The sequence below is a fragment of the Pinus tabuliformis genome, chromosome 6, assembly GCF_031772625.1.
Source record: "Pinus tabuliformis cultivar Carrire ecotype Pingquan chromosome 6, CPIR1, whole genome shotgun sequence".
NCBI classification, from domain to species: Eukaryota; Viridiplantae; Streptophyta; class Pinopsida; order Pinales; family Pinaceae; genus Pinus; species Pinus tabuliformis.
In genome coordinates this window covers 421759790-421778263 of record NC_142292.1, presented here as the reverse complement: position 1 = coordinate 421778263, position 18474 = coordinate 421759790, and the positions used below count along the sequence as shown (strand labels likewise).

The window sequence follows — 18474 nt, the reverse complement described above, 5'->3', positions numbered from 1 at the left end:
TAGCAAACTTCCCATATAGGATTATCATTATGGATATCGCTATTATAAATGTGTCTGATGTATGGGGAATGCTTTTATTAAGAAAGTATGCATGTATCTTGGAGGATGCATCCAGTTAGATCTATCCTATGCTACTATTCTAGCAGCAAAAGTTGGTATGGTCAGATTTTACAGGGAAGTTGAAACAAGGCATCATGTTGAGAACCCAAGGAGATCAAACAATGAAGAGATTGAAACAAAAAGACATCCTACAGAATACAATGTAGTTGTAATTGAGTTCTTTCAGCCTATCCAAGATTCTACAACATCTTATCTCACAAGAAAAAGGAAGAAAATGAGCAAATTTGATGAGGATATGCGGTACAACACTGAGAACCTTCATCAATCCAAAATGAATCAAGATTCCGCATGGGACATAAGACATGTAGCCAATGGATCCACTTGTTAGCAAGCAGTTTCTTCGGATTTAGCCACAGGGATGACATTTGATGTCATAGGGCATCCTTTGTATTGTATCTCTGACCCTAATATCTTAGATAGGTTTCATTTATGTTGTTAGATAGAATTTTATTTCTATGATTAGATAATCTTTATTTCGGGATTCATGTTTTATGGGAGCAAGCAAGGTGCAACTAGGGCATAGGTCAGTATAGCAACATGGTGTAGCAATGCCACAAAATGCAGTACAGTGATGGGTACAGTCATGATTAATGAAGCATGATGAGATGCGGCATAGTGATGATGGGTGCAGCATGGTGCGGCGCGGTGAGATGGAGCATGATGACGAAATGCAGCGCAACGATAGGCGAAGGAGTCACCTTGGAGAATCAGTTGAAGCAGCATGTCTTCACCTGATCTCATGTATCATCTTCTTAGAGATGATCTATGCTCTTATCTAGATAAGTCAAAGTGTTGACTTTTGTAGTAAACGTACTATCTCTCTCTCTCTCTGCTGAACTATTGAAGAACATATAAGAAAAAATGATCAAGGGTTTCCCCACATTGGGGTTTGTCCCTTGCTAGCGCCACATCTTGTGTCCTCTTGTCTTGGCTTGTCTTCTGCAATTTATGTTTATGTTCTATCTGCAGTTTAGTTTAAAGATGATGTGATCGCTAATCTGGAAAAGGTATTGAGCTAACTGTGAAAATTGAAATAAATTGCTCTCAGCATAGAACATACCTAAAATTAACATGGTATCAGCGCTGAGGTGAAGACAATGCCCAAGCAAGAGTGAAAGAGAAATCATCGAAGACAGTTGGGAAAGGACAAAAGGATCAGTGGATTCCTCATCCCTCTTTAAATTCACCAAGGGTGAAGTCGAAGCAGAGAATATTATCAGAATGGTGCAAGTCAAGGAACATGTCTAACACAATCAAGGGAGAGAACAAACTTGAAGGAGCCTCAAACTACAAGTCTTGGAAGAAGAGGATTGACCTCATCCTTGAAAAGAACAAGGTACTAGACTGGGTCGAAGGAAAAGTAAAGAAGCCTACAAATGACTCTAGTGATGCTGGCAAAGTAAAATTCAAAGAATTAGAATTGGTGGCCATGACTCTAATGGTAGAAGGAATAAAGGACAATCTTGTCCCATTTATAGCCAACATCAATAATTCCCAAGAAATGTATGAAGCATTGTCAAAGTTATTCACTATTAAGAACATTGGTCAAGTGGTTAGCTTGAATAATGAACTAAGGACCACAAAGATGACTAAAGAAGATAGATTGGCATCATTCTTTGTGAAGATAGCGAGAATCAAGGATGATCTTTTGGCCATTGATGAAATTGTTCCAAACAAAGAACTTGTCATCATTGCTCAAACTTATTCACTATTAAGAACATTGGTCAAGTGTTAAGCTTGAAGAATAAACTAAGGACCACAAAGATGACTAAAGAAGATAGATTGGCATCCTTCTTTGTGAAGATAGCGAGAATCAAGGATGATCTTTTGGCCATTGATGAAATTGTTCCAAACAAAGAACTTGTCATCATTGCTCTATTAGAATTGCCACCTACTTGGGGTGCATTTGTTGCAGGTCTTGACAGTTGGAAGGAAGCTCCCACTTTTGAAGAACTATGGTTTGCCTGCAATCAAGAAAAATTGAGAATCTCTCTAATTGCCAATCTAAAGGAGTATCAAATGCCTACATTGCTCAACACAAAGGAAAGAAATCGAAAGGACCAAGGAAGAGAGTTGACATGTCCAAAGTAGAATGCTATCAATGTCATAAGAAGGGTCACTATAGGAGTGACTGCCCTGACAATCTAAAGAATAAGAAGAGAGATAGAGATCATGCTAACATTGCTAAAGAAGGAGACCCAAAGAAAGTAAAACCCAAAGAATCTGATATAAGGGACCTACACTATTAAGTCCTTTGCTTTTAGTCTTAGATATTCTATTATATATTTTTGATGTTTTAGAATTTATAGGTTTTAACACGTTTCTGGAAAAGACTTTTTCTTTTGTTTTTATAGGTTTATAGGTATCCCTCAAGCTCTGGAGGGAGCCCCCAACAACTCCAAAAGATAAGCATCTCATTTCCTTCCAATTTTTGGTTTCCTGTTCTCATGTTAAAATTGGCAACTAGGGCAAAACTCCATGTGAGTCATCTTATTAATGGAAGCTGATATTTTTATTGGATCCCTCTCATCGAGAGGTGTAGGATTGATCTAAAGATCATCTGATTCTGATAAGTATTCATGGAGATATGAATTTATTTGTGTTATGGGACAATTCGTCAAGGTTGGCCAACAACCAAATAAACCCAACTTGTGCTCAACGTTTTAGTATAAATAGAGGTGGCCTTCAAGTCATTTTCAACAGAATTGAGATCTCTTCCTCTCTACTTGTCTTTGGGTTTTAGTAGGAGGAGGGATCCTAAGGGATAACGTTTCCCTAATCTAGAGAGCAGAAGCCGGAATTGTCGGGAACTACCGGAACTGCGGGAACTGTCGGGAACTGCAGGAATTGCCGGGAACTGCTGGGACTGCCGGTATTGCGGGAACTGCATGAACTACCGGGAACAACCGGAACAACCGAAACTGCCGAGAACTGTCGGAATTGCTAGGAATAGTTGGAACCGCTAGGAACAGCTGGAACTGATAGAATTGTCAGAGCATCTATCTCCGAAGGAGAACAACATGCAAGGGACAACTAACTAACATTGGGACAGTTGCTTAGCTGCAAATACACCAAGCATACAATGTTACAACTAGCACACAATGGACAATTAGCATGCAAAGGACAGCTAGCATGCAACAACAAGCATGCTAAGGACAACAAGCATGCTAGGGACAACAAGCAAGCAAGGGACAACAAGCAAGCAAGGTGCAACTAGGGCATAGGTCAGTATAGCAACATGGTGTAGCAAGGCCACAAAATGCAGTACAGTGATGGGTACAGTAACGATTAATGAAGCATGATGAGATGCGGCATAGTGATGATGGGTGCAGCATGGTGCGGCGCGGTGAGATGGGGCATGATGACGAAATGCAGCGCAACGATATGCGAAGGAGTCACCTTGGAGAATCAGTTGAAGCAGCATGTCTTCACCTGATCTCATGTATCATCTTCTTAGAGATGATCTATGCTCTTATCTAGATAAGTCAAAGTGTTGACTTTTGTAGTAAACGTACTATCTCTCTCTCTCTCTGCTGAACTATTGAAGAACATATAAGAAAAAATGATCAAGGGTTTCCCCACATTGGGGTTTGTCCCTTGCTAGCGCCACATCTTGTGTCCTCTTGTCTTGGCTTGTCTTCTGCAATTTATGTTTATGTTCTATCTGCAGTTTAGTTTAAAGATGATGTGATCGCTAATCTGGAAAAGGTATTGAGCTAACTGTGAAAATTGAAATAAATTGCTCTAAGCATAGAACATACCTAAAATTAACATGGTATCAGCGCTGAGGTGAAGACAATGCCAGAGCAAGAGTGAAAGGGAAATCATCGAAGACAGTTGGGAAAGGACAAAAGGATCAGTGGATTCCTCATCCCTCTTTAAATTCACCAAGGGTGAAGTCGAAGCAGAGAATATTATCAGAATGGTGCAAGTCAAGGAACATGTCTAACACAATCAAGGGAGAGAACAAACTTGAAGGAGCCTCAAACTACAAGTCTTGGAAGAAGAGGATTGACCTCATCCTTGAAAAGAACAAGGTACTAGACTTGGTCAAAGGAAAAGTAAAGAAGCCTACAAATGACTCTAGTGATGCTGGCAAAGTAAAATTCAAAGAATTAGAATTGGTGGCCATGACTCTAATGGTAGAAGGAATAAAGGACAATCTTGTCCCATTTATAGCCAACATCAATAATTCCCAAGAAATGTATGAAGCATTGTCAAAGTTATTCACTATTAATAACATTGGTCAAGTGGTTAGCTTGAATAATGAACTAAGGACCACAAAGATGACTAAAGAAGATAGATTGGGATCCTTCTTTGTGAAGATAGCGAGAATCAAGGATGATCTTTTGGCCATTGATGAAATTGTTCCAAACAAAGAACTTGTCATCATTGCTCAAACTTATTCACTATTAAGAACATTGGTCAAGTGGTAAGCTTGAAGAATAAACTAAGGACCACAAAGATGACTAAAGAAGATAGATTGGCATCCTTCTTTGTGAAGATAGCGAGAATCAAGGATGATCTTTTGGCCATTGATGAAATTGTTCCAAACAAAGAACTTGTCATCATTGCTCTATTAGAATTGCCACCTACTTGGGGTGCATTTGTTGCAGGTCTTAACAGTTGGAAGGAAGCCCCCACTTTTGAAGAACTATGGATTGCCTGCAATCAAGAAAAATTGAGAATCTCTCTAATTGCCAATCTAAAGGAGTATCAAATGCCTACATTGCTCAACACAAAGGAAAGAAATCGAAAGGACCAAGGAAGAGAGTTGACATGTCCAAAGTAGAATGCTATCAATGTCATAAGAAGGGTCACTATAGGAGTGACTGCCCTGACAATCTAAAGAATAAGAAGAGAGATAGAGATCATGCTAACATTGCTAAAGAAGGAGACCCAAAGAAAGTAAAACCCAAAGAATCTGATATAAGGACCTACACTATTAAGTCCTTTGCTTTTAGTCTTAGATATTCTATTATATATTTTTGATGTTTTAGAATTTATAGGTTTTAACACGTTTCTGGAAAAGACTTTTTCTTTTGTTTTTATAGGTTTATAGGTATCCCTCAAGCTCTGGAGGGAGCCCCCAACAACTCCAAAAGATAAGCATCTCATTTCCTTCCAATTTTTGGTTTCGTGTTCTCATGTTAAAATTGGCAACTAGGGCAAAACTCCATGTGAGTCATCTTATTAATGGAAGTTGATATTTTTATTGGATCCCTCTCATCGAGAGGTGTAGGATTGATCTAAAGATCATCTGATTCCGATAAGTATTCATGGAGATATGAATTTATTTGTGTTATGGGACAATTCGTCAAGGTTGGCCAACAACCAAATAAACCCAACGTGTGCTCAACGTTTTAGTATAAATAGAGGTGGCCTTCAAGTCATTTTCAACAGAATTGAGATCTCTTCCTCTCTACTTGTCTTTGGGTTTTAGTAGGAGGAGAGATCCTAAGGGATAACGTTTCCCTAATCTAGAGAGCAGAAGCCGAAATTGTCGGGAACTACGGGAACTGCGGGAACTGTCGGGAACTGCAGGAATTGCCGGGAACTGCTGGGACTGCCGGTATTGCTGGAACTGCATGAACTACCGGGAACAACCGGAACAACCGAAACTGCCGAGAACTGTCGGAACTGCTGGGAATAGTTGGAACCGCTAGGAACAGCTGGAACTGACAGAATTGTCAGAGCATCTATCTCCGAAGCAGAGCAGCATGCAAGGGACAACTAACTAACATTGGGACAGTTGCTTAGCAGCAAATACACCAAGCATACAATGTTACAACTAGCACACAATAGACAACTAGCATGCAAGGGACAGCTAGCATGCAACAACAAGCATGCTAAGGACAACAAGCATGCTAGGGACAACAAGCAAGCAAGGGACAACAAGCAAGCAAGGTGCAACTAGGGCATAGGTCAGTATAGCAACATGGTGTAGCAATGCCACAAAATGCAGTACAGTGATGGGTACAGTCATGATTAATGAAGCATGATGAGATGCGGCATAGTGATGATGGGTGCAGCATGGTGCGGCGCGGTGAGATGGAGCATGATGACGAAATGCAGCGCAACGATAGGCGAAGGAGTCACCTTGGAGAATCAGTTGAAGCAGCATGTCTTCACCTGATCTCATGTATCATCTTCTTAGAGATGATCTATGCTCTTATCTAGATAAGTCAAAGTGTTGACTTTTGTAGTAAATGTACTATCTCTCTCTCTCTCTGCTGAACTATTGAAGAACATATAAGAAAAAATGATCAAGGGTTTCCCCACATTGGGGTTTGTCCCTTGCTAGCGCCACATCTTGTGTCCTCTTGTCTTGGCTTGTCTTCTGCAATTTATGTTTATGTTCTATCTGCAGTTTAGTTTAAAGATGATGTGATTGCTAATCTAGAAAAGGTATTGAGCTAACTATGAAAATTGAAATAAATTGCTCTAAGCATAGAACATACCTAAAATTAACATGGTATCAGCGCTGAGGTGAAGACAATGCCCAAGCAAGAGTGAAAGAGAAATCATCGAAGACAGTTGGGAAAGGACAAAAGGATCAGTGGATTCCTCATCCCTCTTTAAATTCACCAAGGGTGAAGTCGAAGCAGAGAATATTATCAGAATGGTGCAACAAAAGTTTTTGATGGCCTACCTAAAGATCACTTCATTGGGAAGTCCGGATCTAAGGGTGGAAGGAAAGGCATATGCCTTGGTTGCAATAAGTTCGGCCATTATGCGAAGGAGTGTCCGAATGGCAAAGACACATCTCTTGATGAAGATAACAATCAATCTAGGGACATCTTCAGTAATCAAAAGAATGATAGGTAATGCAGGTCATTAAGGAAATGGCCGACTCTTCAAAGAGAGCAAGGAACCCCAGGTATGAAGAATCAAATGTTGTTTTTGATAAGATAAAGAAGCGTTATCTTGTATTGGCCCTCTCCTTCAGATTCTTTGGGAATCTGGCTTATTGATTGAAGTGATTCAAGGCACTTCATTGGATAGTAGGGTGCACTCTCTAATTTGGTAGAGATGGAAACAATCATGGGATTATACTTGGAGCCGATGCCACCTATCTCGGAAAGGGTGTAGGGAATGTTACGCCTCAACTGAATGAGGGTAACTTGATTCATTTACAAAACCTCTTTTATGTACTTGATCGCAAGAAGAACCTGGTGTCCATTTCGGCAATGGAAATCAAAGGTTACAGGGTGGCACTCATCGATGGACAGGTATGTGTTTGAAAATAGAATTTTCAAAGATGTTTTTTAGTTCAGGATTTGTATCAAGTTGCAGGATGGTCCATTGGGGATCATGTCAATTGACATATCGCATCTATAACACTAGAGGTCTACCTATGGGGCCCTACCCGATGTGAGTCAGATGGTGATAGGGATGCCTGAATTCAAGAAGAGCATGAAGGTACATGTCTGAGATGTATCGAAGGAAAATCTTATAAGGGGACCATTCCCCTCATGCAGCAGGTCCACAAGTTTGGAACAACTTGAGGAGTTTGAGATTCATGATCGGGAATCTCATGTATATAGGTGGAAGAAAGCCCTCTATGGCTTGAAGCAAAACACCCCGAGCGTAGTATGAGAGGATTGATAGCTGTCTAATGAAGTTGAGATTCACTAGGAGTGAAACTGATCCAAACCATTACCCGAAGGTTGTGGATGATAGACCTCTCATACCGGCACCTTATGAGGACGACCTATTTTTGACAGGTGCAGACCCTCTCATTTGCAGAAGTAAGAGGGAGTTTGATTCCAGATGTGGAATGATGAGTTGCAAGCCTGTGACTACCTTGAGGATCTTAACTTTCAGAAGTTATATGGTAGTGATATCAGACCAGATTTGGGAAATGCCTCTGAGTTTCATAAACTCATTCGCGTTGATGTTATTGGTGAACTTCCGTCCGGACATATATTTTGCAATTAGCATGGTGAGCTCATATTTGGTTGAGCCTCACTAGATTGGTGCCAAGAATCTTCTGAGATATCTTTGGGGCACAATCTCTCATGGATTGAGATACACTGCCAGAAATATGAAACTGCATGATTATTCGAATGTTGACTGGGCAGGTAGTGTGGAGGATCACTAGAGCACTTCTCAGTGCTGGTTCTCTTTGGATTCTGCTTCGATATCATGGATGAGCAGGAAGCAGAAGTCAGTTGCTATAAGCACCGTCGAGACCGAATACATAGCTACGAGTATGATCTCGTGTGAAGCTACATGGTTGCAAAAGCTCTTAAGTGAGTTGTTTGTACACATGATGAATACCACTGTGATTCTCTGCGACAACCAAAGGGGGGATTCGATTATTGAGGAATCCCGTATTTGATGATTGCTCCAACAGATAGACATCACATACTGCCTTATTTGGGATATGGTAAGTCGATGAGTGAAGCGGCTCCATCACATTCAGACTGATGTACAGGTCGCAAACGTTTTGTCAAAGCCCGGGGAAAAGTCAAATCCGTGACTTTCCTAAATGACTTGGAGTCGCTAAGAAACCTTCGTATAAGGGTCCTGCATGTTGCATGCATTGAGCTCAGGGAGCTCTAGAGGGCTTGGGTACTTATTGGAGCAACATACGACCACAGGGCGACTCACCCTCCCCTGGCGGTGCGCTATGTATAGGATGACAGGTTCAACCTTCCCCTGTGATACCCCGTGGCGACCGTGGAACAAGATGATTAGTTCTCTTGTGGGCTGGGATGATTAGTTCTCCCGTGGCAATTGTGGAACAGGATGATTAGTTCTCCTGTGGGCCGGGATGATTAGTTCTCCCGTGGCAATTGTGGAACAGGATGATTAGTTCTCCTGTGGGCCGGGATGATTAGTTCTCCCATAGAAACTGTGAAACAGGATGATTAGTTCTCATGTGGGCCGGGATGATATAGTTCTCTTGTGGACAAGATGATTTGTTCTCCTGTAGACAGGATGATTAGTTCTCCTATCGAGGCATCCTACCCATGTAGTCTGGGACTCATGGGAAGTACCTCTCATCTAATCAATGAGCAGGGAAATGGGGTTTGGGACCATAGTAGTACTATCGATGGACGCATTGTTGTATCTACCGTACTCCCTATGCTAGGATGACCTCCATTTATTTGGGATCAGTATGAGTGGTTTGAGACACTCTTGTGATATTGATATGGGATCAATAAAACTAACTTCGGGTCAATAGAGAATGGTATGAACATTCTCGACCAATTATTCTTCTTCATGGTTCAGCAGAGCAAAGCAGAGCTCAGCAGAGCAAAGCAATGCAGGGCACTGATGGTAGAGATAGTATAGTCGGACATATGGAACAACGGATGGAGTGCTCCCTAGTTGAGAGGGAGTGTTAAAATTGTCAACTAGGGCCAAACTCCATGTGGGTCATCTTATTAATGGAAGTTGATATTTTTCTTGGATCCCTCTCATCGAGAGGTGTAGGATTGATCTAAAGGTCATCCGATTCCGATAAGTATTCATGGAGATATGAATTTATTTGTGTTATGGGACAATTCGTCAAGGTCGGCCAACGACCAAATAAACCCCACTTGTGTTCAATGTTTTAATATAAATAGAGGTGGTCTTCAAGTCATTTTCAACAGACTTGGGATCTCTTCCTCTCTACTTGTCTTTGGGTTTTAGTAGGAGGAGAGATCCTAAGGGATAACGTTGCCCTAATCTAGAGGGCAGAAGCTGGAACTGTCGGGAACTGCTGGAGCTGCCAGAAACTACCGGGAACTGTGGGAACTGCTGGGAACTGTTGGAACAGCCAGAACTGTTGGAACTGCCGGAACTTTCGGAATTGCCGGGAACTGCCGAAACTGCTGGAGTCGCTGGGAACAGCCGGGAACTGTCGGGAATAGTCGAAACTGCTGGGAACTGTCAATAACTATCAGAGCATCTATCTCCGAAGGAGAGCAACATGCAAGGGACAACTAACTAACATTGGGGCAGTTGCTTAGCAGCAAATACACCAAGCATGCAATGTTACAGCTAGCAAGCATGCTGAGGACAACAAGCAAGCTAGGGAAAACAAGCAAGAAAGGTGCAACCAGGGCATAGGTCAGTACGGCAACATGGTGTAGCAATGGCACATAATGTAGTACAGTGATGGGTACAGTCATGATTAATGAAGCGTGATGAGATGCAACATAGTGATGATAGGTGCAACATGGTGCAGCGCGGTGAGGTGCAGCATGATGACGAAATGCAGCGCAACAATAGTTGAAGGAGTCACCTTGGAGAATCAGTTGAAGCAACATGTCTTCACCTGATCTCATGTATCATCTTCTTAGATATGATCTATGCTCTTATCTAGATAAGTCAAAGTGTTGACTTCTGTTGTAAACGTACTATCTCTCTCTCTCTGCTGAACTATTGAAGAACATGTAAGAAGAATTGATCAAGGGTTTCCCCACATTGGGGTTTGTCCCTGGCTAGTGCCACATCTTGTGTCCTCTTGTCTTGGCTTGTCTTTTGTGATTTATGTTTATGTTCTATCTGCAATTTACTTTAATGCTGATGCGATTGCTAATTTGGAAAAGGTATTGAGTTAACTGTGAAAATTGAAATAAATTGCTCTAAGCATAGAACATACCTAAAATTAACAACTCATTTAGTTTTGTCTTGTCTTGATTAGGAAAACATCTGCTATATCCTCAAGGAGTATGAAAGAGAACCTCTCAAGACAAGGTTTGTCAAGGAACAAAGGTATGCTTTAAAACATTGATTTCTTTATAATAAATGTTTATTCATTTGACAATCCATTACTAACATTGTTGTGTCTAGCTATATTGAAACATATTGATTCTTAATTTGGGTGGTTCATCACTTGATAAATCTACACCACTCCTATTCTTAACTAATTTTATAGAACCCTAAACAAGTTCTTTGGAAAACCCTAACCTAAGGGTATGCTAATGTGAATGTCTGAAACCCTAAAATACTTGGGGATATTGTGAAAAGCTATTTGAAGCTCTCGTTGATGATGTCATGATTGGGATTTCGGTATGATCATGAAATCTTAACTTGTTAGGGTTGAATGACGTTTGTCTGAGATCTCGAACCTTTGAAATTTTGGAATAGTAGGGTTTGCTTTGTTATGCTATGAAACCCTAGATTTTTAGGATTTGGTTGGTCCTATAAGCAAAACCTTCTTTATGAAAGCAAGATCATAGGAATGAAACCCTAGGTATATATATATGTGTCCATTTGGTCGAAACCCTAGCTTGGTCTAGGTCAGTGTATGTCTAATGTTTTATTGTTTTCTGACATATGATATGCTTATGCACGATAATGAATTCCAAGATTTGTGTGTTGATCTAGTTGTTGATGGTCATAAGTCTTGGGATTTAATACAAGTCCTTGTCTGAGATTCTGGGATGATGATATTTGGAAATCTAGGGTTTTGCAACTAAACCCTAGTAGTAGTTAAATTCTCTATTACGTGTGATATAACAATCTAAGATCTATTTTTTATAATGATTGTTGAGATTGTGAAAATGGAATTCTAGGGTTTTGGAGTTAACCCTTAGTAGAAGTAAAAATATTTGATGTATGATGACAATGTGATAATTTAATATTTGTGTAAGATTATTGAAATCTGGGTTTTTAGTTGTGATTGATGGTTCATTAAAAATCTAGGGTTTGCAACTAATTCTAGTAGAAGTTGGTCATGTTGATGACTAAGTTGTGATTGGTTTTGACTAATTAATTCTCATATATGAAATCTAGGATTTGTATGAAACCCTAGTAGAAAGTCTAACATATGAATTCTGAAAGTTGTTAGATGCTTTGTACATCTATATTTGTTTGAGTTGTTTCTAGGGTTTGCTATATGTTGTAGTAGGGTATGTCATACCTATGGAAGAAACATTGAAACACTGGATGTAATGAAAGTTGTTATGAAGTAGTCTAGTGTTTATGACAAAGTCCCTAACAAGATGTTGAAGAGTATGTGTCTCTTGTTTTCATATCTGATATATGTAAGGTTGAAATGCTTCCGTAATTTTGTTATGGCTAACTTCATACTTCTATAGAATTGGTTGTACTTGCTATCTAAGTTGTGCAGGTACACAATCTTCAATATGGTGAAGATGCTCATTGATGTGATAAGCATGATGAGGATGATGGTAACTTTGATGAAATGGTTGGAAGCCAAGAAAGTTTCTTTGATGACGAAAAGAAGAAGTTGATCTCCTTGAGGAAGCTTGAATAGAAGAGATCTCCCTAAGATTAAGAGGGAGTTTGGATAAAGAGATGCTCCTTAGTTGAGAGGAAGGGCATATCTTGGTTTTGATTGAAGATGAATTTCAGAGGTTATGTTGCTGCATGAGAAGTAGGAAAGGGAAGTGTATGATTGAGGAATATTTTGTCAAAGATTTAGTTGATGGTCCTACTATGAAAAGTTGAGAAGCAACATCAAGACCGCAGAGGTTTGTATTTGATTATATACATGTGGAAGAATATTATTGATTGGTGTTGTGTTTGTACAGGTGGATTTCTCGAAGGTGTTGATAGCATGCTCATTACCAATCAGTTTGATTGGGAGAGAATGGTCAACCTTGATCTGCTGGATCAAGGAGTGTTGGGGCTTTGTGAGTGAAACATTGCTTGGGAGAACATCTGGCTGGCACGTTGTGTTGATGTCTAGGTCTCGAAGTTGGAAAGGTGGTGTTGATTATAGAGCTCTATTTTTGGATACACACTTGGATCCTTGGGTTGGTGGTTAGCAAGTAAGCCTGATGGTACCTAAAGGGGCTGGAAGCTTGAGTCCACCTTATTCCCACTTGGATAGATTTCCCTGGTCAGGAATCTAGTCTGTGGCATTGTGGTGCCTAAAAGTTCTTCATGGTTCATATAGTTGAGATCTTCCTTACACTTGTATATGATGAATACATCCCTAGTTAGGAGGGAGTGTTGGAAAATGTAACTAGGTTTATTCTTCATTTAATGTATTTGAGTCATCTTGTAATGTGCTTGTCAAAAGAATAAAAAAATAGAATTATTATTATTGTGACTTATTAAAGCATGAGTTTCATGCTTGGGTCACATGTTTTAGGTCAAAGTCCCCATTGAGGACTTCTAGGATTTATTCCGAGTCAATAGAGTCATTGTACTTTTAAAGAGACCCTTCTTGGGCTTTTGAATCATGTAAAAAGGTTAAGTATTGAGTCAAATATAATTTATGTATCCTCCACATCAAGTCGGCCTAAGGACATCAATTCAACCTCCCTTGAAGCCTATAAATAGAAGCAAGTCGAATTCATTTGGAGCACTTCATCTCAAGCAAGTTCAATATCTCTAAGGAAGTTGCGAAGTGCGAAGAACAAAGCCGGGAAGCCAAAGGAAGTGCGAGTTGGGTGGAGTCCAAGGAGAAGAAGAAAAAAGAAATTTTGGTGCCTCTCTCTCTGTTTCGTGCCCTAGATTGGGAGATCGAAGTCTTCCAAGATTTGTTGACGCTGGAAGTTGCCTGATGTCGGAGGTTGCTACATAGTCGAAGTTGCCGGAACAGAGGTCGAAGATCTGGGAGGCTGACTTGTTGTGGAGGGAATTTGGTCTTTGTATAGGGTGAAGAGTCTCAAAGAATACGATTGAAAGGAAGAGAATTTTGATTGGGTTTTCCCCTCGAGGGGGGTTTTTCCCTGGCATAGTTGCCTACATCTGGTGTCCATTGTTTTTTATGTGCTTTCGCTTTGGTAATTGCTTGATGAACTAAAAGAAAGAAGATATAAAGAATCATAATAACAAATCAAGAACACCACAAGTAATTATCAAGAATAAGAAAATATTTTTTCCTTTCCGATTTTCTAACATCATTTAGATAGGGCATTAAAATCCACCAATATCTTGCATTTCACTTAGATTTAGGTCTTGCACCTCATATATGATAGATTTGCATCCTGCAACAACTATTCATCCGGTAGCTTGGAATTTTAATTCATATTGTGCAAGTAAATTGACTCCTAAGGCACTGGTCTCTAATTGATAATTTCAATAAATCTAATCAAGTGGTGCTTAATAATTATACTTGCCTTTAATTTTAACTAAGTTGATAGGCCATTCAGTTGTGTCTCCTTCACTTATTAGTTCCCAACGAGTGGTTCATCTCTTCATCCATAGTGACTAACCCCCTTAGTCTGCAATTAGGAGACAAATTAAACGAAGAGGACATGGATCAGAGTGACAACCCCTGTCCTGAGCGGTGTCACAATCTATTGTACAATTTGGGCGACAACAAGTCGTATCTTGGGAAAATGAAAACCTTTTCGAGTGAAATGAAAAGTGTTTCTAACTTAAAGAAGTGCTCTAAATGCAATGGAATAGTCCCCTCAACCCAAAAATAGTAGAATGCAGAAATGTGGCAACACAGAATCAGGAGATCAATCAACAACATGAGTATCTCTTCAAATAGACTCTAACACCATGTTCGAGAATAGAAGGCATTCCACACGGGACAAAAACCTTATGTAACCACTCACACAACCAAATCAAAGATCATAACATCAATAATTTTACGCCACTACTACTCTCTAAGAGGGAAATAGTCCACTGCCACAACCAATGTAGCCATTTGAGGTAGTTTATTAATGCAAAAGAGAAAATTATACATATGGGAGTTTCTCACAATTGATCATCAACAACCAACCCTTCATGCTCTTGAAATAGAGATCAAGGACCAATCAAGTGTGAAGCTGCATATCAATAGTCGTTAATATCAAAGAAAATATGAGTTGTTAGATCAATTTATGTGTAAAACATAGTGTGGACATCAAATTACATAACTACAAACATATACTAATGCATAGTAAAGAAACACATGTTAACCTAAAGACACATTAGGCCAAGTTGATCGTAAATAACTCCTAAGTGTCCAAATATCCTAACATGGATCCATTTGTTCATATTTAAAAGTAAAGTGTTCACTTTCCCAACTTTTATATATGAGACACATTATCTGAGAGCTTCCATTAGTGCGTGCTCAATTTAATTTACATGTACACTTTTGCAACAATAAGTCATGTGAACTTCTAATCATGCAAAAAAAACCACTGAAAGAAGGAAGAAAAATTCAACTCAATTCAATTGCAAAATTAAAAGTATACCATTTTTCATTAAAATAGCTTGCTCCATTGATTGCACAATATTTTGTAGTAATGGTACCCCCATCCGATAATTTATCGATTCTCCATATCCTTTAAGATAATGTAGCACCAAATCATCAATCCATTCAAGTAGTTCAACCTGCCAAGAATTTTCATTCTCAATATGCACTTGCTATTATAATCTAGTAAACCAACGTTATTTCCACCATTACATATTACAGTAATGGACGATAATTTACCTAAAAGTTAATCCCAAGGTCCTCTAAGGAATACAAGAAAACAATTGAATTGAAACAAAGTTACTCAGTCAAAATCATTTTCCATTTCATATGTATACAATATAGTAGAAAAACATTTCTATTTACAAATATTTATTTGCAAATGCTTGAAAGGAAGCCATCCAAGAAAAGAAGAAACCACCACATGACCATCAAGACTTCATAAGATCACATAATATAGCCAATTATATTTTCCATATTTGCTATCTACAAGAGAAAAAATAATGTTCTTATTAGGCAACCAGTGGTTGAAACCGGGAAGTACTATTCTTGGTAAAATGCCTAACAAAAGTTAAAACATAACAATGACATGGAAAATATACCTTGCTTTGAACTATTAAGTGTTTTTTTTCAAAATAAGTAGGAGGAAAACCTTTCGTTAGAGATGTTGAATCTCAAGTTAAGCGTTGCACATAAGCGCAACATAGCATACGATATGGATAATTGTATGGATAAAGAAACATCAATGGAACAATTATCACAGTAAAAATTATCGCCCCCTTATAATACTAAGTATTAGATGGTTGGGTAAGAATATACAACCCAAAACAATAATTTGAGATATAGATAGGGTAATGGAATGCTTCAAATTCCCCTTGAGATAAGATGAGATAATCATATTAATGTCCAACAAATGACCAAAAATGTAGGTCAATGGGATTGAAGGAAAAGTACAATCACTAATAAACACCCGCAGGAGTATTTAAGGCTACTTTGAAATCATAATGTAAGATAAACTAATAGACACATTAAAAATACATGATAGAACTGTTGCCACACAATCTAGTAGGGTCCTAGGAGGGGAACCTAAGGGACAACTACTAGACCGCAACTATGGGACAAAGACCCACTGTCACCTCAATCAAAGTCCCCTGTTATTTATGGACTTTCACTAATGGGAGGAGTCTTGATATGAAGGAAATCACCAATAATAATAGGATCAATGATAAGGTATAAAGTGATTTCCAAGGCCCATTCAAGGAGAGGCTCAATTAGGGCTTAATGCTTCAAGAGAAGCTAAAGGCTCTCAAAGAAAGACCTATGAGGAAGACATAGACCCAGGATTTAGCAATATTCAGTAATGATGAGTATACTTAAGTTCAAGATCTTTAATATGAAATAGGACCTCTCTAGATGTGTTACAAGATGATTTGTCACTTGAAATAGGAGTTTTGCTTTTCTAGAGAAAGCTAAAAAGAAACCTATGTGAGACCTAGGGTTTATGAGTAATCGTGGGAGGCATTCCTCCAATGTGCTCTCTAGGTCAAGATAAGTAAGGAGAAAGGGTCTAGAATGATCAATTCCTTGAATATCATGTGCAAATGACCCTCAATAAGACCAATAACCCAAGACGTTCAAGATGGGATTCCAAAGATGCAACTAGAGCTTTAGTTTTCTCACAAACCAACCGTGAGAATTGCCTCAAACTTGGAGGGCCACTAGAGGAGACACCAATGCAAATTCTTGTCCAATTGCTTTTGCAAAAGTCCTCTAATGCAATTCGCAGGAAGCCCTAGTTGGATCAATGCCTAACCCTTGGGCTATGGAGTCCATTATAATTTAAAATTTGGTCAAAATCGTCTTAAAGGAGGCTAAAAAGTGATGCCCTAGCAACCACTCTTTAACATTTACCACCCAAGATCTATGGACTTTCATGGAAGAAAAACAAATTTCAATCCACTAGGAACATCGATTTACTAGTTATGTAATGAGTAACATGTGCAATTAACGATCTAACCTTCTTTACAATGATTTTCAATAACTTAGGGCAAAAAAGAACTAGCTAGCTGCAATAATTCCACACATTATACATTATTTCAAGAAAGATCTTCAACAAATAACACTTACAAGATAACAAGAGATAAATCCAATCATACATCAAGAAGCAGCTCCAAGATAGAACGAAAAATTTAGCTTCCAAATATATCGAAATGCATCAAGAGATCTCCAATAGATAATCAAGAAAAAATGCAAAATTCTTCAAGAGATAGATCCAAGCGTTGATGATGATGATCTCTCTCAATGGGAGAGATCCCTATTTATATGTGTCCAATCTAATTCGAATTAGCCTAAAATGCCCCTAAAATTATTTTAATATGCAAAATAACATATCCTTGGTGACAAGCCCACTAAGTAGTTCATAAAGTGAAGAAAAAGCCATCCAAAGTGAGCCAAAATGATGGAATCATGATGCAGAAGGGTCTTTGGAAGGCCGAAATGAGTCCTCAAGGTGACATAATGAGAGTGAGGGCTCCATGAATGATAGACGAGGGGGTGGCCCCTTGATCTCTAAGAAAAACATCATGTGGTGCTCCAAGTGGCTCTGAGGCACAAGTAAATCATGGGTCTCGTGATGGAAGATAAGCCTGTAGACAGCTTCAAATGAGGGAACGGAAGATGGTGCTCGCCCTCCCATGTCTCAAGGATGAGACAAACCTCTTCTGGGCCTTAGATCAGCTGCCAAACCCTGTATATACTGCTAAGCTAGTATATACCATTGGTTTCTCAACATGATATCAAAGGTAAGGTGACAACAACAAGGAAAGGCAGCTTGAAAATCATCCAATTGAAGAAGGATACATAAGGATCGAGCTTAAGCAGATCATTAAGGAGAACCAAGAAGCATCAAGGAGGACTATCCATCTCATCACAAGTATCATATCACATAGAAGGAATAACACTTTGTAGAAGAAAGAAGACCTCAAAGACCCTACCTCCATTCAAAGAAGGACTCTACACTTGAAGCATTCTTGAGAAACTTACACATTCTAAAGTCACCCACCAAATGAAGCAAGAAAGAGCACTTCGTCATCAAAGTGATATCCCTCTCATTGAAGAAAGGAATCACATCTCAAACATCCTTGAAGAAAATCATCAAAAAGGCAATCATCATCAAGGAGCCATCTTCAATTGTCAAACAACAACGGAGTAGTGGAAGTCAACATCATCAAGAAGGAATCTAGTGAAAG

The 18474-nt window shown here is 39.2% G+C and overlaps 1 protein-coding gene across 4 annotated transcripts in view; it reads right to left on the bottom strand.

Annotated features, from left to right (window-relative positions):
• The window catches only part of LOC149259102 (histidine acid phosphatase family protein), a 364966-nt gene that overhangs the window by 39972 nt on the left and 306520 nt on the right, over positions 1 to 18474 (bottom strand). For all 4 annotated transcript variants that reach the window (XM_089417454.1, XM_089417462.1, XM_089417470.1 and 1 more), the window contains one exon: positions 15228 to 15366. In XM_089417454.1, coding sequence (XP_089273580.1) covers positions 15228 to 15366 — 139 coding nt within the window. The remainder of the gene's footprint in view (positions 1 to 15227; positions 15367 to 18474) is intronic.